This window comes from Petaurus breviceps, unplaced genomic scaffold (assembly GCF_028583685.1).
Source record: "Petaurus breviceps papuanus isolate PSGF00001 unplaced genomic scaffold, PetGlider_PUasm1.0 90919, whole genome shotgun sequence".
In the NCBI taxonomy this organism is placed as follows: Eukaryota; Metazoa; Chordata; class Mammalia; order Diprotodontia; family Petauridae; genus Petaurus; species Petaurus breviceps.
The window spans coordinates 34,076,857-34,101,930 of NW_027187378.1; the positions used below are offsets into that span (position 1 = coordinate 34,076,857).

The following is a 25,074-nucleotide window of genomic DNA, read 5'->3' on the forward strand; positions in this document are numbered from 1 at the left end:
TTTTTTTTTTTTTTTTTTTTTTTGAGTTAGAACTCTGGCTGAGCACTGCCAGAGGCCAGAGCTGCTGGGAGCCCTCTTCCAGGACACTGGGTGGTTGCTGTGAGTGGGGTGAGGAGGACCTTTGCCTGAGGTAGCCTGTTCTGTTTTAAAGGCTTGAGAATGTGGGTGCTTTTTACTTTATCTACCTGTGTCAATATCATAACTACTCTGATGGCTTTCACTTTCTGGTTTTGGGACTCAGTCTTTTGGTATCTTAATAAATTTTCTAGTTTATTTCCCCAAATGGCAAACCTGACGTATTTTGTGATGGATAATTATATCAGCATATTTGTAATCTCTATAGGCATTGTGAATATGGCATTGCTGATACAGGGGTTCTCTTTGAATTTCGTTTTTCCCTATGAATACAGACTGAATTCCTAGGTGATCATTCAACTCATTTAAAAGGATTTACAATGGCACAGGAATTGATTCAATCAGTAAAATGTCATTCATGAACAAATGCATCTTGAAGATCTCCTCCTCAATCTAAATTGAGAATATCTCTTCCACTTGGACCCCACATAGAATATCCTCAAAGATGGCAAAAAAACACCATCAGTGAGAATGTTTCCTTGTTTTATGACTTGAAATGAATCATCAAATAAGATTATCTCTCTTACATCTTAAAAGGAATTTTGTATGATAACTATATATTCATAAGGTATACTTTGTTAGAGAAGCCCCTCAAACACTACAACATTTTACTATATTGAATAAAATACCTTTTATATTCAAACAAAAAGGACTGTGGGATCTTGTATCCTCTGTACATTTTGATCAATTGTATAACTTCGAAGATTTAGTCAACTGCAGAATTTCCTCCTCTGAAACCCTGCTTATTTCCTTCTCCTACCCTCATGAAGAATTCACTAAATACGGTTTTTAAAAATTATTTTCATAGACTTTGTAGTAATGAGAAAGTGAGTAGGTGGTGTAGTAGATAGAGGGCTAGATTTGGGGACTCAAAAGATCTGAGTTTGAATGTGTGACCCTGGTCAACTCACGTAACCTCTCATTTCCTCATCTCTAAAAGGGGGATGATGATAATAGCACTTATCTTACGTGTTTGTGAGGATCAAATGAGATAACACATGTAAAGGGTTTAAAATCTTAAATCCTAACATACATGTTAGCAATTTTTTATTTTTATTATTCATGCTTTTAATGATTTATTACCTAATCATTATTTTTATTATTCATGTCTTCTCATTTGTCTTGTAAAAATAATAACAACAATAATCATATAAGACAACTTATCTAGAGCTGAAAGGGACCTCAAAACAAAGCTCATGATTTTTTTCCAACCACTAGTATCTTTACTTCTTTTAGACATCTTGAGATTCAATACTTCTGTGCCCTCAAAAGTATGTCACCTCTACCACGTGTATAGTTGGTATGGTTCAGCTTCTCTTTCATCTCTGTCTTCTATCATACACTAAATTATTTCATGCTTCCTCATGAAGCTCATTAGGAACAATGGTGTTGCACCCAAATATAGTGACCTCATTGTCATATATATAGAGAAAACAGCTAATTAAAGAACCCGACAGACATTTCCCATTTTTAACCTATTGCCATCCTTATATTTCCAACCTTAAATGTCCCTCGATGTAATGGCTTAATAGGATTGTTCACCCAACTGTGTATAAACTTGTTTTTCAATCTATTTCTCACTTTCATAAGATATATGTACTTAATCTTGCTCTTCTGTAATATTTTACAAATTAATAAATGTGCAGTCATATCCTTATATTTGGTGGGAAAACCTAACATTTGTTGGTTCAGGTGGTTTGTAGGCGTTTTTTGACTGATGATGATTCTTATTGATTAATTCTGCTTAGGAAAAGGTTATGGTTTATATTGATGCCTATCATTTTATTGATGGTTTTACTCCAACCCTTCTTTGTTTGTTGAGAAAAAAAATTAACTTTGGAGGTACTATTATTTAGTGTCCATCATATCCACCACTCTTCTTGAAAGGAGTATTCAGACTATGTAGGCTTGAGGATGCCATATATTATACTATATTTCATATTTAATTTGTTCCCATATTCTTGAACCATTTTCCACATTTTCTGCCATACTCCCCTCAATACCCATTTTTTCACTGAAGCCACCAACCATTAAAGTATACACTAACATATCATGTTTATTGAGTTGTTTAATAGCATTCATTAACTAATCACTTGCTGGATCTTCTTCACTAGAGTCTTTTTACTGTAATCATTAGCAATCCTTTGGACAGCTTCTGCCATTTTTCTACTAAATTAATATTTGGGGGTTAAAAAGGAGAAGTTCTAGTTAAGCAACATACAGCATGATTCCTCTGCCTCAGTGGAAATGAAGGGTGGTAGAAAGCATATATGGGAAATAGAGGACAGAAGGAGGGAACTCATGGGAGAGGTTTCTGAGCACCTGGAAGTAATTCAGGGGATTGAGGTAATAAGATCCCTTGAAACCTCAAATGAATTCTACTGAACACAAATGACTTCTACTAGCTCAAGTAAAACTACTGTCTCCAGAGTTAGTAATCATCTCTTAATCAAAGAGTTCTTAATGTACGTGTGTGTGTGTGTGAGAGAGCCTTTCCCTTTCACCATACAGACCTATGTATAGTAATTAAAAAAAAAAAAGTTCTTAAAATGAAAACCTAGGATTACAAAGGAAACCAATTATATTGAAATAGTGATTTCAAATAGTTTTTAAAACCAGCTTATGAACCCTAGGTTAAGAATCCTTGTTGCCAAATCTCATTGCCTTTTCTCAGGCCTCAACCTTTTTGACATCTGCACTTTGTGTCACCGTTGACCACCTCTTCTCCTAGACACTCTCTATGTGGGTTTTTTTGCAACCATTTTCTCTTCGCTCCTACCTATTCAGCCACTACTTCTCAGCCTTCTTTAGACTGTGAGCTCCTGGAGAGCAGGGATTTTTTGTTCCTTTCTTTGCATCTCCAGTGCTTACTTAGCACAATTCCTTGAACACAATAGGTGCTGACAACTGCCTGTTGACTGACTAGTCCTTAGGTGAATCATCCTGGACCATCACTAGTGGTCTTGACCTTTGTCTTGCCACTGGACTTCAATGACTAGAGGAGAGAATGAGGCTGATTGATGACTTTGGTGCATCTCTGCCCCACTCATATACAATTCACTCTAAAGTCAAGACATTACCCTCAAGATGTCATTGGTCCTCTTCAAGAAGGAAGGGTCACCAACAACAATAACAAGATGAATCATCATTCACACTGCACACCACCTGTGCATGAATATACCCAAAGGTTCTGTTTTGGGTCATCCTTCTTTTCTTTCTTTATACTTTCTCACTTCATGATCTCATCAGCTCCCCTAGGTTCAATTATAAACTCTATGTAGATGATTCCCAAATCAATATGAACAGCTCTCAGCTTTTTCCTGAGTTCTATTCCCACATCACTAATTACCTGTTGGACATTTTCATTTAAATATCCTGAACACAACTCAAATTCACCCTGTTCAAAACATAATTCATAATCTCACCTATAAAATAGAATCTCCCTCCCCACCATATCCCACACTTGTCTGTTTTCTTTTAAAATTTTTTATTTTATTTTTAATTTATGAAGTAAAACAAGCATTTCCATAACATAATAGAATAAAAAAGACGATTGCATATGAAACTCCAAGTCTATTATGTACAACTTGCTATGCCTTTTAAATACATAATAAAGTTATGTTAATTTCTTTTTTTTCCTTTTTCTCTTTTTTTTTTATCCCTCCATTCCAATGATAAATAGAACTCACTGAGGGAACTATATGTCCATTTACCAACTCCTCATTTTACTTGGTTTTCAGATGCTTATTAATCAGTTCTGCTTTTTAGCCTGGCTTACACCTGGACACCTGGAACTGTCTGAGTTTGATTATAGAGAATCCTAGACGATATAAATAATACTGACACAATGCTTCAAATCTCCATGATTCCATTTCACCCTGTATAAAACTGGGAAATAAAACAGAAACTTAAAACAGTCTTGGGATTTTCCACTAAGATAAATGCAGTTTTCTGTTTTGTCTGATATTTTCACCGTCTTATCCCCAGTCCTATCCTCTACAGTTGTCATTTCACTCCTTCCTAAATCAATTTTCTTAAATAGATTTTCATTAAATTTTTAAATTTCTTAATCAGTTTTCTTAAAACTGTTTTATAAATCTACTTCTTTATCTACAAGTTTAAACTCCCCAATAGGAGCCCTTGAAGGCAGAGGCAGTTTAATTTTTGTCTTTGTACCTCTAGTATATTTCGTTATATATAGTAGGCATTTAATAATAAACCATACAATGGTTTCCCTTATTATCGATGACTCTTGGTAAATGGGGCAATAGCATTTGAGTAGCATACCTTCATAATATTAACCCTCTCAAACAGACATATTTAGGGACAACTTAAACTAAACGTTTAAAAAAGAAATAATGTCCAACAAGAAGTACTCTGCTATAGAGGAAACACTCAAGGGCCGGACAGATATATGAACTTACATCCCTTTCCAAACAAGTTCACGTGCAAAAAAAATTTCCATAAACACTGTCATCTAATATAATAATTCTGATAGCTTGGAAACATAAATGCAGTTAATTTCAACTCCATTTTGTTCCATATTCCATTTAAGCTTCTTTCCAAGCAAATCTCAGTAAACAAAAGTCAACTCAATGTATCTGGTGTTATTTCCCAATTCAGAGTATTTATCATTACTTCCTGATTCTTTTGTGTACTAACATTTCTATTTTATCTCTTCCAGTTAGGTTCCTTAAAGTAGATATGGATTCACCAAATAAGATAACTCTCTTATACATTAAAAAAAAAACATTCAAAATAGTCTAAGAAAAATTTCAGTATTGAACCTTGCAGTGTGTGTGTGTGTGTGTGCACGCTGTTAACTAGATTATAATTCATCACTCTTTTAGAGCCACCTACAGCTGTCGAGAGTCAGTGTTCACATCATGTACCCTGTGGGCCATATAAAATAATGTCTTATAACTCAAAGGAAATAATGGAGGTATAATTTCAAACATTCCAGTAAATGACAGGCAGTATCTCTTAAAATGCCTGAGAAAAAGGACTGAATTGTATGTGATGATTATAGGCATTTAGGTGGATACAAACAGTTGAAAAAAATGTTCTTTATTATAAATGGACAACAAAAGGGTCTCACTGTGGTCTCTGACATTTAGACAGAATGCCAGGCAATTGTGCCCTCTCACTTTACTGCATTAGATAGAGCAAGGAAGATAAAACGAATTGATTATTTTAAATGGATTCCATCTAGGATGTTACAGGTGACCAAAACCAGGCACTGTATCACAAGTCCTTCAGTACAAATAACATTACCTTACATTCATATTGCAGCTTTACTGTTATGAAGCTATACCAACCTCATTTGATCCTCATAATGTTACGGTAGATAGTTCAGGTATAAATCTCATTTCCCAGGTGACGAAGCAGAGACAACCAGTTAAGTCACTTGCCCCAAGTCACATGGCTAGTAAGTGGTGGGGTTCTAGACTCAAACCCAATCAATTCTAATTTCAAATCCACCATGTTCTCCATTATTTGCTGCTTTTTTTTTAACCCACAAAAGAATGCATCCCTAGGATAAAAATCTATTTCTCTTCTCACTCTCTTCTAAACTCTCTACAATCTCATCATTTGATTGAAATTACTCTCTCCAAAGTTAATGATGATCTCTTAATTGCCAAATCTAATGGCCTTTTCCTCAGTCCTCATCCTGCTTGACCTCTCAGCAGCATCTGGCACATAATCATCCTCTTTTCCTGGATATTCTCATTCCCTCTCTCTGTCTTTGTCTCTCACTCCTATCATGTCTCTCTCTCTCTCTCTCTCTCTCTCTCTCTCTCTCTCTCTCTCTCTCTCTCTTTCTCTCTCTCTCTCATCAATCCTTAACTCAGCCATCAAACACATCTTCCTAAAGCACGGTGCTGATCATGTTATCCTCTACTCCCCACAAATTCCAGTGGCTTTCCTGGTACCTCCAGGATCAATTATAAACTCCCATGTTTGGCTTTTAAAGTCTTTCACAACCCATCCCTTCAAACTTTCTAGTCTTCTTAGATTTTTTACTCCCCTTCACATATTCTACAATCCAACCTTCTTGCCATTCTCCACACAAGACACTGTCTCCCTTCCCTGGCTATCCATCCCCCTATGCCTGGAACATTCTCCCTCACTTCTACTTCCTAGCTTCCTTTAAAACTGAATTCAAATCCTAGCTTCTGTAAGAGGCCTTTTCTGAATCCTATCCCCTATACCCCACTGCCAATGCCTTCCCTCTGAGAATATTTCCAATTTAGCAATGTATCATGCATGCACATTGCTCTTGGCATAGTTGTTTCACCATCAGAATGTAAGTTCATTGAGAGATGAGATCATTTTTACTTTTCTTTGAATGCCCAGAGTTTAGGATAGTACCTGGCATATGAATAAATGCTTGCTGACTGAGTAAGTAAATGAGCCCAGAGCTGGCTCCCAGACCTGAAGGAAGAGAGCTATGCCCCATGATGAAAGTGGCATTTGAACTAGACCTTGAAGGATAGGCTGTATCATGAAAGGTAGAGCAAATGGAAGCAATAGTAAATTTATTGATAAGGAAGTCACTGGTAGAAGTCACTGTTCAAAGAATGGTTTCAGTTTGTGATGAAAGTCAGATTGTCAGGGCTTGTAGGGTGAGTGGGTGGTCTTAAACTGTGACATGAAGTACAGACTACTATTTCTAGTGGTTTGGAAGGAAAAGGAAGGAGAAGGATAGGGAGGTAATTATAAGGTTGAAGGAAAGCTGTTTTAGGGTAAAGGAGACCTGTTATATTTTGCAGATAGATGGTAAAGAGTTAGTGGAGAAGGAAAAATGAAAAAATTCTTGAGGGAGGAGATGATCAAGGAAGAAAGGTCCTATGAGGAAGGGGAAAGGGATAAAAACCAAATGTCATCAATGGGTCAAGGAAGTACAGTTATTTGCAAAGAAGATGTATTTTTCCCTCCTTTAATGAATTAAGATTCCCATTTCTTGGGCTACTAGTTAGAAAGGATTAGGAAAAATATATAACAGGTAAGTAACTAGGTAACTTCATTTTCCATCTCCTTCCATCTCGCTTTGCTTTCAATTCCAAAGAACATCTTGATTTCCCCCTTGGTATAAGCCTATCACTTTAATTTTCATCACTATAGATGAAAGCTAATTGACTCAGCTTCTGATACCCAACATCTTCTCAATTTCCCCAGTTGTCTCTTCCCTTTGACTGGAGGGTTAGTAGGTAGAGCAGGGCTCTGAATACTCAGAACTTTCCAGGGAAAGCTCCTTTCTCCATGAGCAGCTCTGCTAGGTTTTGACTCCAATGAACATGACCCCAAACCAGGTACCTACTACTCTCTAGTAGGAAACTCTACTCTCCCCAACCCCTCCCCTTTCACTTTCTTTTGTATATAGTTTTCTCTCATTAGATTGGAAGCCCCTTTAGGGCAGGTACTCTCTTTCTTATTTATATCCCTAGCACAGTACAGAGCCTGGCACATAGTAGGCACTTAAATATTTATTGAATTGAACTGAATAATACAGAGTATGGATGAGATCTGAGTAATGATCTGAGACAAGTGCAGAGTATGGGGAAAGATCTGACTGTATTCGTAACAAGTCAGAAGCTGTTGGAGTCACAATTGATGCACGTGATTCTATAAGGAGCTAGGGCAATAGATTTTGGGGGTTTTATAGGTCAAGATCATCCAAAATGAACTGAATGTATATTAAAAATAACAATAGGCTTCCATATGATTATTATAAAAGCCTGGGAGACTAAGGAAATGAAGCCATTTTCTAGAGATAAATCTGGATTTTACAAGTACATTACTGTTCCAAGAACAACTTTCGTAGGGCTTCACTTTCTAGTCAACTGGAAGTATTTAACAACCTGAGAATTTAATGAAAATGAGATGAGGTAATTTACTATTTTTAGAAAGACTTTATCCAACAGTTACATGAAAAGTTCCCAAGAAATCTAATTGGAAACAATAACAAAAACAAACATATAAACAACCTGCCTGAAATCAGAAAGATCTTGAGAATATAAATTCAAAGTCCCAGCTCTGAGGTCTTGAGCGAATTACATTCCCTTTACAGTACTGTTTCCTCTTCTTTCACAACATGAAGAAGTTAAAGTAGATAATTTCTAAGATCCTTTCCAGTTTTAACATTCCATGAAATCTATAAGATGGGCCAATGAGTACATACTACATTGTTACCAGATCATGGAAAATAGGTATACAGGTCTTAAGAGAGAAACTTAGGTGAAAAGGAAATAAGACTAAATATTTTAAACTTTAATTGCTGATCTAAAACCAAAGATACAATAATTACCAGGTAATAAATGATCGAGGATTTGTCCATGTTGTCCAGTGGCTCATCCTGTCCACATCAGTATGGACAACTAAATAAAACAATTTTCAAAAGTTTAACAGTGAAGCCAATCATCAGTATACTCATTCCCACAGGGTTTAACCAGTTAAACATCAATCCCACAGTACCTTCCTAATCAAAGATGAGTGGAAGGATCCTGGAAAGTACTATGGTGGTCTCCCTTGCCCAAGAACCAACACAGTTCACAGTCTCCCTGGTTACTTATACTTCTATAGAAGTTCCAGAATGTTAACCTCAAATTACATCACTAAGCTCTGATCTCTTTCAATTGTCTAGGAAATGCTATTATTTTTTTCCTTCGTTGCTCTGATTCTTTTCAGAATTTCAGTCCTTTTTGTATTTTTTATTTGTTTGCCCCCATCCTTGAGCTCTGATGAGAGTGTTTAAAAAAATGATAACCTGGCTCCAGATTATCCTTCTTCAGTTCAGGAACTATATCTACATTTTTAAGCAGCTGCTTTGAGAATTTAGGGGTTTCTTTAAGGATAAAACATTTTACTCCATGTGGTGAAACTCAAGGCCCGTGGGCATTTTAAAGACAAAGCACTCAAAAGCAAAAACATTAACTAGCCCATTGCTCAATTTTAGGAGAATGATAAGACATTTGGGAGTATGAGTGGGATGGGTGATGATGAAAGTGAAGCTTCGATTTTAATTAAGTTCAAAGGTCAACAAATGTACCATGTAAGGAACACAGGTTCTTCAAGTTTCTCCCCTAATGAATGGATAGAGGGATGCTGAAGAAATGCCTCTTTACCAAAATTCCTATTCAATCTAAAGAGGTCCAAGCACCAAATCAAGAAAAATCATACATTGCTTTGCAATTTCAAGACACACAAATGAAATTAGCCAAACATAAGGGTTCTGGCAGGGCTAACTGTCTGAGCAAGTGAAGTAACTTGCTACCCATGGTTATGTCATGAGAGATCAAAATGTCCCTTACTTACTTCCCTCCAACAAACATCTATTAAGAAATACAACAAGCAGTAATACTACAGCACAATGTACTAGAGATACAAAGATGAAATAACACCCTGTCCTCAAAGGGCTTACCAGTCCAGGGACAGAGTAAAAGGTAGAAAGTAAGACATGGACATAAGTAAAAAGAAAAGAGAAGTCGACGAGAGGTGAATGGAAAGTCCTATGAAAAAATCTAAGGCAGGAGAGAATACTTTTAAGTAGGGGGAATCAAAGAAGACATGTAGGAAGAGAAGGATTTCAAAAAGAGGAAATGTGGAAGAACTGTACTGCTCTAGGCACTGAGGAGAGCCTGTACAAATTCACGGAGGTGGGGGAAGGCAGAAACTGCTAATAGCTGCATTTGGCTAGACTAAAAAGGGCATGAAAAGCTGTTATGCAAAGATGGGGCTGAAAAACTAAATTGGTACCACAGATTATGGAGGGCCTTGACTGCCAGGGTAAGGAGATGTTGTTATTATTCTTAGTGTTACTTTATATGGCAGGCAATCATGAACCAACAAAAAGTTTTTGTTTGTTTTATTTTAAAGCATAAATGATATAGTCAGACCTAGGCATTCAGAAGATTATTTTAATAGCTAAGTAAATAAGTAAAGTAGACATAAGGTTATAAAGTCAAACGTTGTAATGGGAGGGACACAAAACTTGATGGCGTTTGGTGGATTCAGTTCAAATCCCAACTCACAGCCTTGCCTGTGTCATCTTGGACAAATTACTTCCATTCTCTCCTGCTTCAGTTTCCACATCTGTAAAATGAAGGGTATGGGTTTCTAAGACCCCTTCCAGCTCTAAATCAAGGATCTCCCATAATATTGTACCCTACCCAATGGATCCAATGTACTCTAACTATCTCTAGACCACAGGGAGAGAGTCTTGCTATCTGGATGTACCAGAGTATACTGGTCATTCTTCTGATATCATTGACTATTAAAGCTCCTCTGGTCCAACTTCTTCATTTTACAATAGGAAACTTTTTTCCCAGCTAATGAGGGCTTCTACCAATCAGAGAAATGTTTTTACTAATCTCAGAATGGACTGGTTCTGGCTTGCTTTCAAGTTAAAAATAAACAAAAAGGGAAATCACAGAATATTTTTAATTGTGGCTACAAAATCAGTCTCTAAATATTACAAAACTGAATATTTGAAAACCTAGTTAGAGATAGTTTCATGCACGTAGAAGATACACAGCTATTACCCATCCTTTTCCCCAGTTCAATCTTTCCTCCATAAAACATATGAGATGAAGAAGCCCTACTGAAAACCACCCACCATATACATGCTCCAACAGGGCATTGTAATGACTTCTTCAGGTTGCCTTGGTGTACAGATTTGTACAGGGGAAATATAGCCTGCAAAACCTACAAAAACTAGAGAGAAAAGAGTTGGGAGGGACTTTCCCTAAACACCCTACATCATTCCAGATCCTTTTTCCAAAGTAAAATTAGGTACTCCTATTGCTTGATCTCCAGCCTTTGGGTTTCTTTCAAACAAGTTTACAGTCAACATCTTCTCATTAATGTATGGGTTTTTTTTGTTTTGTTTTTGATTTTTTTGGAGGGGAGAAGGCTGGGCAATTGGGATTAAGTGACTTGCCCAAGGTCACACGGCTAGTAGGTGTGTCAAGTGTCTGAGGCTGGATTTGAACTCAGGTCCTCCTGATTCCAGGGCCGGTGCTCTATTCAATGCACCACCTAGCAGCGCCCCCCACCCCCCATTAATGTATGTTTACTGAAAACATGCTTTAAAAAAGACAAAACTTAACTTCTCTGCCCCCTGATATTTAATCTTCACCATCAAGGAACCTCTATTGCTCTAAAAGTTATGTTCTTAGAAATTCAAATCTTAGATACACACAATAGAAAGACCGAGTCCTTACAAATGACTGAGTCAAACTTCAAGTATTTTTAAAGGAACAGACATCTAGAAGGAGTAAGTGATGGGTCCCAGGTGAGAATAATTAGTAGCATCACCAAGCCTAGAACTGAGCTCTCTTGAGCCTTGATCTCATTTGCTTTCTACTATGTTGGTTGTTCAGAGGCTCAGTCGTGCCCAAGTCTTTGTGACCCCATGGTCCATTGCACTTTTGAGAGTCAGCATGGCATTGGGGAGAGACTTTGGAATATAGAAAGAAAGCCTGGGTTCAAATCCTTTCTCTCACTAGCTTCTGTGACCTTGGGCAAGTAACTTAACCTACTTTGTTGAGCCCAGGACATTTATACTGATCAGGACTGATTGTGAGGCTCAACTAAGAGTCATCTGTAAAGTGCTTTACAAACTTTAAAGTAATATACAGTCATTTTTTTTTTTTTTTACAAAGGTCCTGCTATGTGCAAAGCATTGTAGAGGGTCACAACAAGATGAAAAAGATATGGTCCTTTGCCCTCCATGAGTTTATAAAATAGCAGAAATGTATGCCTCCAGCCCAGACACTCAGTCTCCATCAAGGCTGAAAAGTTTTTCACTCATCTGTCCGGTGAATTTTAGACATGCATTCCTCATAAAACACTTTTCCCTGGCTGTCCCTCATGCTTGAACCTCTCTCCCTCTTCACCTCTGCCTCCTGGCTTCCCTGTTTTCCTTCACATCTCAGTTCAAGTCCCATCTTGTGCAAGAATCCTTTCCCAGACCTCCAGACCCAGACTTATACTGCCTTCTCTCTGACATTATCTACGATTTATCCTACACACTTTATTCCTACATAGTTGCTTAGCAGCTGTTTTCCCTCCACCATTCCCATTAGACTATAAACTCCTCTATAGAAAGGAAAGGGTTTTTGGATTTGTTTATTTTGGTTTTGTTTTACTTTTCTTTGTATGCCCATGCTTAGGACAGTGACTGGCACATAGTAGGTGCTTAATAAATGTTTGCTGACTCCACTTTTCCAGGACTGAAGTTGATTTCTTGTGTGTGGAAATAAGCTGCTTCCCCTGAACTACTTCCACAAAAACAAATAAAGGAGACCAATTAAAAAGGCAGCTGATGGAGTGGAAGGAACACTGAGTGGGAGACAGAGGTTCTAGACCCAGGCACATTCATTTCATCTATGACCACAGGAACACTATTCTGTGAATCTCTCAGAAAAAAAGAGGTGTGGATTAGGAAATATATGAAGTCCTTTTACATCCCAAAATCACATTTCAGAATGAAATTAAGGCTTTGTGCTTGCACAACCCCAAATTCTAGAATTTTACTCTTTAAGGAACTGCTTCCAATGTTTAATTAAAGTCAACGGAAGAAGGCTCTGCACACACCTGAAGGTCTGCACTGCCACCTCATGGCCAGCAGCATGCTGATCAATTGTTCCAGCAACAGAACTGCCAAGCTAAGTCAGACCGAATAAATCCTCTTTAATTGACTGCTTTCTTTTCCCATCAATATTAGCATCCTTCCAAAATGCTTGAATATGTGCACTCTATCCATCTTGTGCATTAGGATTATAAGTAACCAGTTTCAAAGGAAAACCAAGGGGAAAGGATGGCTTCTCTTTTTTAAGAGATTCTAAAATACCTAAAGGTAAATTCCATGTGGAAGATCAAGTATTAAGTAAATTGAGGTGAAGTTATTTAATTTTAATAAGCTAACTCATAATAAATCAGAGGGCCTCTGATAATGTGAAATTTCAAGTTTCCTACTGTTTAAAAATCGTAAAATCAAGCCAGGTTCCTCAGGTATTTAATTTAAAATGCAAAGAAAACACTGCTAAGCTTTTGCAATGCCCTCAAAAGAAGAAAACTGTTAAGCAAACCAAATGTGAATGTTATTGTTTTAATTGAAATTTTTTAAATTTCTGAATTTACACAGCAATTTTTTTAAAGCTAGGAAATGATGACTAGTGAGTTACTGAAGAAAAAAAAAAACAGAATATTTTTGAGCTAAGAATATCTGAACACAAAAATTCCAAAGATGGAAGTTTTACATTTATCAAGTGCACTAAGCTTCTTCTAAACATTATGGCTTGGCAAGGGGATAATACTACTGTTTTTAGTCTTTGTAGAGTCAGACTGAGGCCTGGAGAAATGAAATTAAATAGCCAGGAACACGTAATGAATTAATGATAATCCCTTGGGAGAAAACTAAGGACTCTGATCATTGTAAAGCATTTCTAAGTTTGAAGAGCACAGAGTTAGACAAAATCATATGTGTAATTTAAAAGATTAACATGAGCAAACTCTTAACTGACCTTTTGGGTGCTGGTAAATATCAATAAGTGTCAAAAGATAATGGGAAAGAACACTAGACTTTGAATCAGCAGACCTGAGTTCGAATCCAAGCACTTGTCTCTACTGTCCTTTGTGACCTTGGATAGGTCACTAAAACCCTCTCTGGGACTCAGTTTCTTCATCAGTAAAACAAGAGTCTTAGACTAGCAGAATCTACGGTTCCTTATAGATCTAAATGGGATTCTGTGAATTGGAATTATAAATATTTGCATGTGCTAGTATAAATAAATGTGCAGAAGATTGTATGTGGATGTCTTTTTAGAGTAATACAGTTCTTTTTAAATTTTAGAATAAACTTAGCTAGAGCAAGATTTTGGCTAATCTTTGATTTTCTATATGAAGAAACTTAGCTATAGCAAGATTTTGGCTAATCTTTGATTTTCTATATGAAGGTAACATAGTACTTTTTTTTTTTCAGGTTCCGTGTAATCTTTTATTCGGAGAATGAATTATCGTATAAAAAGCATATGGCTTATGAATTGTGCTTTTGAAACATACTCCTAATTTCAGACCCTCAGACCCCATACACTTAAAAAAAGATATATAATTCATATCATATGTAACATGGCATCATCCTCTAACCTTGTTCACTCATTAAAAGATTGGTGATATAATCTGAAAACCAAGAGTTTGGAATTCTGTTTTACAGACCCATGACACTCTAAGGCACATTGCACTTTACAACCAACAAAAGTCTATGGGGTGGGGGTGGGGAAGCAGATTAATTAAGTTATTCCATGTGAGCATCTCTGCAGGAACAGAACACAGGGCACACCCTCTGCAAATTCCAAACCCAAGTTAAATCACTGCCTATGTATTTAAGGATTCCAGAAGAGGGAAAATGAAACACTGGGAAGGTGCTGCCCGCATGAAAGAATAAAATGAATCCCTGACAATCTCAGCATCTTAAGAACTGCCTGTTTACTGCTACCACCACTGTGGTACCACCCTTCCTTCCTCCCTCCTTGCCTCCCACCCCCTCCCCCTCCTCCAGTTTAATATGTCACCAGGGCGCATCACAGTGGGAGAGGGTAGTCATGGCACCCCAGGAAGTCTCCTAACACAGTTTCAACAGAAAGACTGAGATAGACATGCCATGATAACATACATGACCATGAAGATGTATGTTATTCACGAAAATGAGCAAATAAGGTTTGGGGACACATGTGAATGCTAATCTTGGCCACAGCAGTTTAGGTACCATTGTCTACAAGGGAGGAAGAAAACAGGAGGGGAGAATTCATAAGCAGTCAATGATATATTCTTATATATCCACACACACACAAACCTTCCTTGGAACTTATTTCTTTTATAATTAAACTCATACAGTGTCTAAATGTTATTGAAGGGATTGGACAAGGGTGGAAGAGGAGAAAACTCTTGGAAGGACTGCAGTCTAATGGGAGACAGAGACAAGAGAGAGACAGAGTGTGCATGTGTGTCCTGGTATGTGCATGGGGCTTGGGAATTTGGACACATAAGACAGGTATGCAATATTGAAGCTTCCTTTGTACACCTCACTTTGATGGGGGCTCTTGTGCTTCAAATATCCCCCATCAAGTCACTTCAATTCAAGAGGCTACGTTCCACTGTGAACACTACATCTCTAGCTTTGTAGTTATGAGAACATAAGTCTTATCATTCCATTTTTAAAACCTGTGGAGTGGGAGTGTTTCTGAGCACCCTGTTCACACAGATGGTGGTGGGATGCGTCTCGAGAATATGTTGCATGGAGTAAATGCCCATTTCTCTGTGTAATCACACTCTTCATATGAACAACAGGAATTATATTATACTTGTGGCACAGATAACCTGAGGGCAGTTGCAATAAACACGTGCAATGTGACAATAAAGCATGTCCATATGCATATAGGAAAAATGCTGAGAAAATGCTCTAAGTAAAAATGCTCAGGCTGGTAATCCCATACATTAACACACACACACACACACACACACACACACACACACACACATTTTAGTAGAGCTGCAATCCACTATTTTTACATGGTATCCACACATGAAAATAATAAAAACAGATATACAGAAATAAATGAAAGATAAAGGCACACAATACCTCTATTCTACTCTAAATGATTTGAAAATACATTACTGTCACAGATCATGTCAATACAGCCCTTCCTGAGATAAAACCTTGAATTGAAATGTCAACTAACAAGCGTTCCTAATCATCTTCTGGCTGGGGACTGTTGCATCAATATCCCCAGCAAATAATCTCCCTACAGAACTGAACGTAGTAACCACCCCTTTATCTTGAGCCCAGCTCCTTTCCCAAGCCTGTGGCTCACTCCCGACTTCACAGGGTTATCCAAAGTAATTTTACATACCTTGCTAATTCCCCCTAGCCTCACATTCCACAAGAACAATTAGCAAAAAGGTTTTCTTTCTTAAAAAACAAACCAACCAACTCATTATTCCTCTGACGGCAGAACTGACAGGAAGGCTTAGGATGGTATATATATATTTTTTTACCTTAGTTTCCTTAGCAGAAAACTCAGAGGAGTTGGAAATTTTCATAGACTTGGACCGGTGGGACTGCCTCCGGATGGAATCCTCTCTGGAGTATTTCACTGAACCTGTGGTTCTCACCCGCACCTTGCTGGCACTCTGCACACTGTTAACTCCAATCATTTCCAAGGTCAAGTGGGGAGGGGGCTTAGAAGACTGAAATTAAAAGGCACTTCCCAAACCTCTGCAGGGATAGAAAGCTGGAGGAAATCTGTAACGAGTGTGCCTGTGCAGCCCCGGAATGTGGCAATCAGCGTTTGCCTGAGATGCACCAGGCTACCTCCCCTAGCATCCTCAACTAGCCTGTTTGCAGTGAGTCTGATTGTTCCAGGCATGGCTCACGTCACTGGCTGCAAGGGGGGAAAAAAAAGCGGTCCCACCCCTGCTACTCTTCCTTCTTTTCCACACACAAACACACACAGAACATCGGATCCCACACTGGAATGAATGGCATTCGGCCACAGCAGTCCATGTACATCCCAAATAGCGACACTAATACTCTTGTGGGCTCGTTAATGTCAGCGAGCAAATAAAGATATCACAAATAAAAGGATTTTGAGTCATCTGTTAGGTACCATGTGGGACCATGTGGGGGCTGCAATTGCAATATCAGCTGGGTGGGTGGGGGAAACAACCCAGGGGCTTCACAATGCTCAAACATGGGATTAGTCACAAGGGCATCCCCTTAAACCTCTCTTTATCATTTTTTTCCTGATGCTTACAACATTCTGCTCAGCAGCTGTCCAATTTGTCTTAATGTTCAGGCGAATAAATGGGGCTGAGCTTTAAGAATGCTTCCTGTGACTTCAGTGAACTAGACATTTAAATATATCACTAGACATTTAAGTAGGAACAGCACTGGCTTGCATAGTAAATCTACAATAAAGATGCTACACTAGCATTCCTGACCAGACCAAAATGAAATAAAAGAATATTGGCATGTTGGCGTACATGAACTTTAAATATGTTTAAGGATAAAATGAGGAGGATTATAGGATTTTCAGCTGGAAGGAACCTTTAGAGATTACAGATAAGCCACAAACCAAGGTCAGATAGATAGTAAAGAGAAGGAATGGGATCAGAACTCAGGTCCTCTAAGACCTTTCCACTTCCATGCAAAGGTGACTCAGGAACCTATTAACACAAAGACTGCATGCTCACAAAGAGATAGAGTAATGCAAACATGTAAATGAATGCAGAACTTTTCTGTATTCTGATTTCCAGCCTTGTAGTGCCTATATATCAGGAGAGTGTTTGATGAGGACACATACCTTTATAGAGAGTGCAATGATCCCTCATTTATTCAGGGTCTACAGAAATGAATTTTCTATTAACTGAAGTAGTTGTTATTGTTGCTTGTTTTGGTAAATATTTTTGAGTGAATATCTCTTTTAAATTAATACATTCTTTCATTCGTTGAAAAAGCTTTTTTAGGTGCCTGTTATGTGCAAGGTGCTGTAAATATATTGCATGCATTCCTCTCCTGACAAGCAGACTTTACCAAAACTAATTTAACTTTTTCTGAATAATCAGGTTCACTCCATTCAACAATTCTGCTAATGAAATTATAAACATCAGTTATACTTGCATGAAATATGTCAATTCCTGATGACTCTGAAAACACGAGGTACGTATCATCTTTATAGGTCCTAACCAGTGTTATTAAGCTTTAAAAAGTGATCAATTGATCAAGGCTGGTAATTATAACTTGGAAAGCATGCGCATTCATTGTCATGCTAAACACCACTCATGCTCTCTTAAAAGGTTTAAAAATCTGTGTGCTGTTTAGATAAAAGCAGCAAACCCTTTGGAGCCTAAGAGATACAGGGTTGTCTGATGCCACACTAAAGGCCATCTCTGCATCTTGAATCCCTGGATTTGTGTTCTCTCCTTCCATAGTACTACTTTTAAATTTCTTACTGTTATCTTATCAATATGCCTATTTCTGATAATCTCTTTTTATGTCTTATTGACTCTAATCTACTTTATACTAGGTAGCCAGATGAATGAATGAATGAATGAATGATGCACTTATTATGTACTAAGGACTGTGCTGAGAACTGGAGATAAACACAGAAAAGACAATCCTTGGCTCTCAAGGAGCTCACAATCTAATAAGGGAGGCAATACATAACGGTTTCAGGTGTATGTAAAATGGAAAAGTCCCATGATTCTTACGATGCAGGGGTAACGCAGATATTAATGTCTCTTCTTTAATGCTATTTCCACTGATAAAATTATTTTGGTTTCTGATGCTGAACCATTTGTTGGTGCAAAGGACTTTGGTGGCGAGAATTTTCAGATGTCTTCAAAAGATGTGTCCACAGCCTCTGCAGGAGCAGTTGCCAGGCTGCAAGGACTGCTCCCTAGGGTGTTGGCTGCAAACACTAGGCTGGAAGTATCACTATTCAAAAGGCTGTTGGGTTCATAGCCCTAGGATATCTCCATTAGGTTCTGAATGGAAACAGTAAACAAGGTGGTGGTGGAGGTCATGGTGATGGTGATCTGAATTTGCTTGACACATGCTGCACCCATCTCCCCATCTTTTCCTTAGGGTACTTTGCTGCCTTAATTAGCTTGGCTTGCTGCCCCATGTTGAACAGCTGGTTGGCATTTGGCAGGGATAACTTTCCCCTTCTCCAAAGGAGTTGTTTCTCTAGATGATAATTATAAAGGCTGGGCTGGGAGCAGGACCCATGAAGATGCTGCTAAGCCCCTGGTTTCCTGGGCCTATCTGACTATTGGAAATTGCCCTGCAGCTGCTACTGGTGATTACCAGATAACCAAGCTGGCTAAAATGTTGTCTAAAAAATCACCACCAACAACAACATTCCCCTTCTCCACCCTGCCTTGAAAGTTTTGAAAGTGAGGGCTTGAGGAGTTCTCTTATGCACTTACATGAATTTTGTGTAAGAATTCCCTATCATTCATTGATTCAATCATTTACTTTTGCTAAATAGGGTTCCTGCATGTTTTCTAAAGAACTGAGGTTGTCAGAGAAGTGATCTCTGCACACATGAGATGAGTTAGTGTTTTGATTCCAGTATTACTGCACCCAAAAGATAACGTTTATTTTCAAGGTGTATTTAGAATTCCCTCTAGACCAACAGCTCTTGCTTTACCTGGGGTCTGTGATCTTGGATGAGAAAAAAATCACATCTTTACTTAAAAATAATTTCTTTCTTTTTTAATCCTAATGTATTTTAAGCATTGCTCTGAAAAGGCGTCTCTAAGCTTACCTGACTGCTAAAGAGTAACCACACAAAAATTAAGGAACCCTGTGCTAGACTAACGTTACCTGATTTTGATACATTCATGAAATGTTTCCTACATGTAGAATATATATGTGAAAACCTCAAATGACAAAACACCAGCTTCCAGATAAAAATCCCCAAGCACTACTATGTGTAAAAGATACAAGTCTCTGGGTTCCTCCCAAAAAAGTGATTATAAATACAGAATGTCAGTTCGACAGAAATAAACCTTGTGGAAACTAGCCAGTTACCACAATGAGCTTTGGGTAAATGTCTCCTTTTTTGGGTCTGGACCTGTGATTTTACTTTAGGGAACTCCCCAGAAGGAAACTCCCTATACCAATGAAGGTCACCACCTGCTGCTTGGCAATTTATAGTCTTACAGAGTTTCCAAGGCTTTGAGAGGTTAAGTGATTTTCCCAGGGTGACACAGCCAGTATGTATCAGAGGGAACACAGCTCTCTTGGGCTCCAAAAAGAGTATTCTATCCACCAGGACACACTGCCTCTCAAATCACTCCTAATGACCTTAATTCGTCTGTTTCTTCAATAGAATGATGAGAGAAAAATAAAGAGACAGATATGGCCCATAAAATAGCAAAGTAGCATCATAATGTATAAGGAATTTTTTTTAACATGGGGCTATAAAGGGAGGGGTGAAAAGATTTTTTTTTTTTGTCAAATTAGGAGATTGGATCAGATCTCCATGAGTATACTGAGTCTTCTTGGAGGCAGACTTAATAAATCCCCCTTCTACCTTTGTCCCATAGTCCTTTCTCAAATTAAATTTACTCTGGTTGGAATGAAGAACATCTCTGTGTATATTCTCCAAAGGTTCCTTTACTCAGCTCAGGGTATTATGGCCCACACTCTTTACCCAGCCTCCCCCTCTTCTTGCCCATCTGAATTTTATCCATTCAACAAACCCAGCTCAAGTCCTCCCCTTTCCAGGCATCATTCTACTTCTAAAATGATCTCTACTCATCACCAATCTTATTACGTTACTAAACCCAGAATATTTGAACAGTTAGTTTTCTTTTATTCATTACTGTTTCATGTGATTCTCCCATCTCCAACAAGCCTGTAATTTCTTTTTGTACAGGAAAACCTTGTTTTATTGCACTTCACAGACACTGCATTTTCTAAACAGACTGTTGTTGTTTGTCCTTCCTTCCCCAAGAGGACCAATGACATCTGGAAGGTGATGTCTTGACTTGCAAGTGAATTGTATTTAAGTGAGTCAGGACTGTGCAAAGTCAGCAGTCTCACTCTCTCCTCCAGTATCATTCAGAGTTCAGTGGCAAGACATAGGTCAGGATGACTGCTTTTTTTTTTTTTTAAGAAACTGAAGGTTTGTAGCAACCCACCAATAAGCAAGTCTATCAGCACCATTTTTTCCAACAATATGTGCTCATATCATGTCGCTGCCTCACATTTCAGTAATTCTCAGAATAGTTGAAACTTTTTCACTATTATTATATCTGTTATGGTGATCCGTGATCTTGGATGTTACTATTATAATTGTTTTTGGGTACCACAAACCCCACCCATATAAGGCAGTGAATTTAATCAATAAATGTTGTGCATGTTCTGAATGCTTCACTGACGAACCATTTCCTCACCTCTCTCCCTTTTCTTGGGCCTCCCTATTCCCTGAGACACAACAATACTGAAGAACATTACATAAATTTAGTTGCTAAAGCAGTGGCAGAGTTTGAGAGGATTGAGAGTTCTGAAAGAAGTCCTACTGTGGGTTAAATACTATCAAACACTGTCACATGCTATAGAGAAATCATTCATGAAAGGAAGAGTCAATTGATAAGGCAAATTTCTTTGTTGTTTTATTTTAAGAAATTGCCACAGCCACACCAACCTTCAGCAACCACCACCCTGATCAGTCAGCAGTCATCACTGAGGCAAGACCTTCCACTGGCAAAAAGATTATGACTCACTGAAGGCTCAGATGATGGTCAACATTTTTTAGCAATAAAGTATTTTTAATTAAGGCATGTACATTAAAAAAAAAACATAATGCTATTATACCATGATCCAAGACTGAAAAACTTCTGATGAAAAGTGCTAACTCCAGAGAAAGAACTGGTGGAGCCTAAGTGTAGGTATCAAAGGTAAGCATCAAAGATACTTCTTTATTTTTCTTGGGTTTTTATCTGTTTTCTTTCACAGAATGACTTACATGGAAATGCATTTTGCATGATTACACATGTATAGCCTATGTCAAATTGCCTGCCTTCTCAATGAGAGTAGGAGGGAAAGGAGGGAGAGAATTTGGAACTCAAAATTTGAAGGAAAAAAAAAAGAACATTAAAATCGTTTTTTCATGTAATTGGGGAAAATAAAAAAAAAAAGCCATAATGCTATTGAACACTTAATAGACTACTGTATAGCATAAATATAACTTTTATATGCACTGGGAAACCAAAAATTTCATGTGACTCACTTTACTGTAGTGATCTGGACCCAAACCCACCATATCTCTGAGGCATACCTGTACCTTCCTGCAACTGTCAATAACAGATTATCAGGTACTTCAAAAGCTGGACAAGAAGATGACAGAATTACATATAAGACATGCAGACATTTTTCTGCTCTGCTTATGGGAAGATTTCTTAACTCAGGGTCCAAGAAGTTTTTTTTTTTTTTAATATTGTTAACTTTTTAATAGGATTACTTTCCTTTGAAATCTATACTTCATTTTATGCATTTAAAGAGATTATCCTAAGAAGGAGTCCATAGATCACCAAAAGGAGGCCAAAACATAAAAAAAATGTTAAGACACAGGGCGGCCAGGTAGCACAGAGAGTAAGAGCACCGGCCCCAGAGTCAGACACTTAGCACCCACCCAGAAACACCTGGCCACGTAACCTTGAGCAAGTTACTTAACCCCAATTGCTTAGGGGCGGCCAGGTGGCTCAGCAAGTAAGAGCACCGGCCCCGGATAACCTGGGATCAAATCCGGGCTCAGATACTTAGCACCACACCCAGAAATAACTGGCCATGTAACCTTGAGCAAGTTATTTAACCCAAATTGCTTTAATTAAAAAAAAAAGTGAAGACATGATCAACTTTGGGGCTCACTAGCCTACAGATAAGGAACCAGCTAATCTACACTCACAATAAAGGGAATGGTCAATGAGAAAAGAGAAGTAGCTGTTTAAAAGCATATACCAGCACTCCACCAGAGCCAATGGCAACTACAGGAAGAATTGAAGGAGAGGGTAATTGTCTAGAGTCCAAAAAGGACAACATGATTTTCTTGTTGAGGACAACACTTATTATATAACCCCCAGACAGACTTCTACAAGCGCACAAAAGACAATCTGAAAAGCTATTGTTACCTTGTCAATCTCAAAGTCCCAGTTGTCATAGCTCCTGGATGCCCTAGAATGGGGCCGGAAACTGTCATCTTACACTTTGTGTGGTGGGTGCTGTAGGGATCTCAATAGATTAAAAGACTCTCCAGAGTTCTGAGGCCTCTTTTCTCATTGGCAAAATAAGGGGGCTGGACGAGTTCAGCAGCTCTCCAAGTGTGAGGGGATCCCTGAGATCCTTTCAGGGGTCTGCAAGATCAAAACTATTTTCATAATAACTGTTTGCTTATTAAAATACTCCTCCCTTTTCCAACTATGTATCTGTCTGTATGAGGAGGTGGGATTTTCTTCTGTTCCAACCAAAACAACATATCTCAACAGACTAAATGCAGAAGCAGATGAGAATCCAGCTGTCTTCTAAAAGAGATTTGCAGAAATATACTTTTAAAAAATGAAATTCTCACTTTTTTTTTACTTTGGAAAATATAGTTGTTTTTCACAAAATGTTACTCAATATGAGTAACATCATTTGCTATGTTTATTCATAGTTTATTATTACTAACATTTATTATTATTGATGAATTAATGATTAAAGATCAGTTTTAACTTCTAATTACAGTAAATGTCAATAAATGTAACCTATAAAAGCTTTGGGGTCCTCAATAATTTCTGAGAGTGTAAAGGGGCCTTGGGACTATTAAGGGATCTCCTGAACTTGTCTTCTTGAATTGCCTTGTTTTCCAGAAACACTTGACTGAGAGCATGCAGGAGGTTCTGAATGTGTAAAGTACAAAGCACCAAGCCCCCCAGTTGACATAATGTGTTGTTTGCACCCCTAGCTGGACTTCCTGTGTTCCTTTGGGACTCAAGACAGGCACCAGTCAGTCTGTGTTAGGCTGAGAAACTGCTGGTGCACCTGAGACCAGGTAGATATTCAGACCATCCTATTTAGCACAGGGGTGGGGGCCCCATGGCCTTTTATTAAGGGGCTTTGTTCCGTGAAGTTTGGATTCAGTCACACTCGAGGACCTAGAGGGCCACACGTAGCCTCAAGGCCGCAGGTTCCCCATCATTGGGTCTAGCAGTTCCCAAGGGAAAAGAATGCACTTTTGCCATCACCTTGCTCCTTCTCTTCTGGGGGGTTTTGTCCTTTTCCCACTTTTACTTCACCTTCCCCCTCCCATGCCACACCCCTTTAAGTGAAGATTTCTGGTAACTCCCCCTTCCTTCATCCTGCTGTTATAAATATACAAACTTCTGTGTGGATTGTGAACTCTTTGGGTTCCATATGCATGTTAATTTCTCTTGTAATAAACCTAGTTTGCACAAAAGTTTCATGAAGTTGTGATTGTCTGTTGACAAGACCAGAAGGTCTTAGAACAGTTGTACAAGATGATTTCTCACAGATGAACCTAGCCATAAGTTAGAAAATAAATCCTATCCAAGAGAGTTGCCTGAGGCAGGCAGAAATTCAATGATTTACCCAGGATCATCCAGCAAACAAAAGTTAGTAAAGCCATATTTAAACCCAAGTCTTATGGATCCCACACTCAGCACAACATCCACCATATCACACTGCCCCTCGAGACCTTTCCCGCACTAAAACTGCAAGATTCTATGATTAATATCTATGCTTTTCAAAGGTCGACACTGCCACCATCATACCTGGGCTAAATGGTTTCATTTCTGCGAAAGCTAGTTTGACTCTGGATCACAAGGTGAAAGGCTGAATTTTCCACCAACACCTGTCCATCAGAACACATAAATACATCTCAATGCAGCTACCTTGGAATGGGGTTACTCAAAGCAATATAAAACTACTAGAAGGAAAATGAGGGTGGGGACAGAGCCAGCCAATCAGGACAGGACTTCAAAAAGACAATCTCAAAAAGTATTTGAAAGGCTGACATGTGGAAAGGAGATTTATATTTGTTCTTTTTGATCCCCAAGGGCAGAAATAGGGGAAGAATTTGAAGAAGGATAAATTTAGGCTTAAGATACAATAAAAACTTCCTAGTAAACACGGCTATTGAAAATGATCTGCCTGAAGAAATTTGTGAGTTCCTCATAATTAGAGAGGGGCTTGAAACTGGGTAACCATAGGTCAGGGGTACTGGCTCTAGATTAGGTATGAGTTGTATCAGATCTCTTCTCATAAAGGTCAAGGATTGTTCCTGGGGTCCTCATGCAAAGTTTTCTCCTGTATCCATTCCCATTAGAAGTTGTTTTTGCTATAATACACTTCTTGATGGATGATTAAAAAAA

At 38.2% G+C, this 25,074-nt stretch overlaps 1 protein-coding gene across 11 annotated transcripts in view; it reads right to left on the reverse strand.

The window, feature by feature from the left end:
* Positions 1–25,074, reverse strand: part of PSD3 (pleckstrin and Sec7 domain containing 3) — an 804,858-nt gene that overhangs the window by 183,429 nt on the left and 596,355 nt on the right. The window contains exon 1 of one of the 11 annotated variants that reach the window (XM_069075761.1): positions 16,192–24,638. The exons of 9 other annotated variants lie outside the window; for them this stretch is intronic. In XM_069075761.1, the coding sequence (XP_068931862.1) occupies positions 16,192–16,350 (159 nt within the window). In that variant the 5' untranslated portion in view covers positions 16,351–24,638. Of the gene's footprint in view, positions 1–7,667; positions 10,228–16,191; positions 24,639–25,074 lie in introns of those variants that run through there. One more of the 11 variants, XM_069075753.1, reaches the window with a different exon arrangement.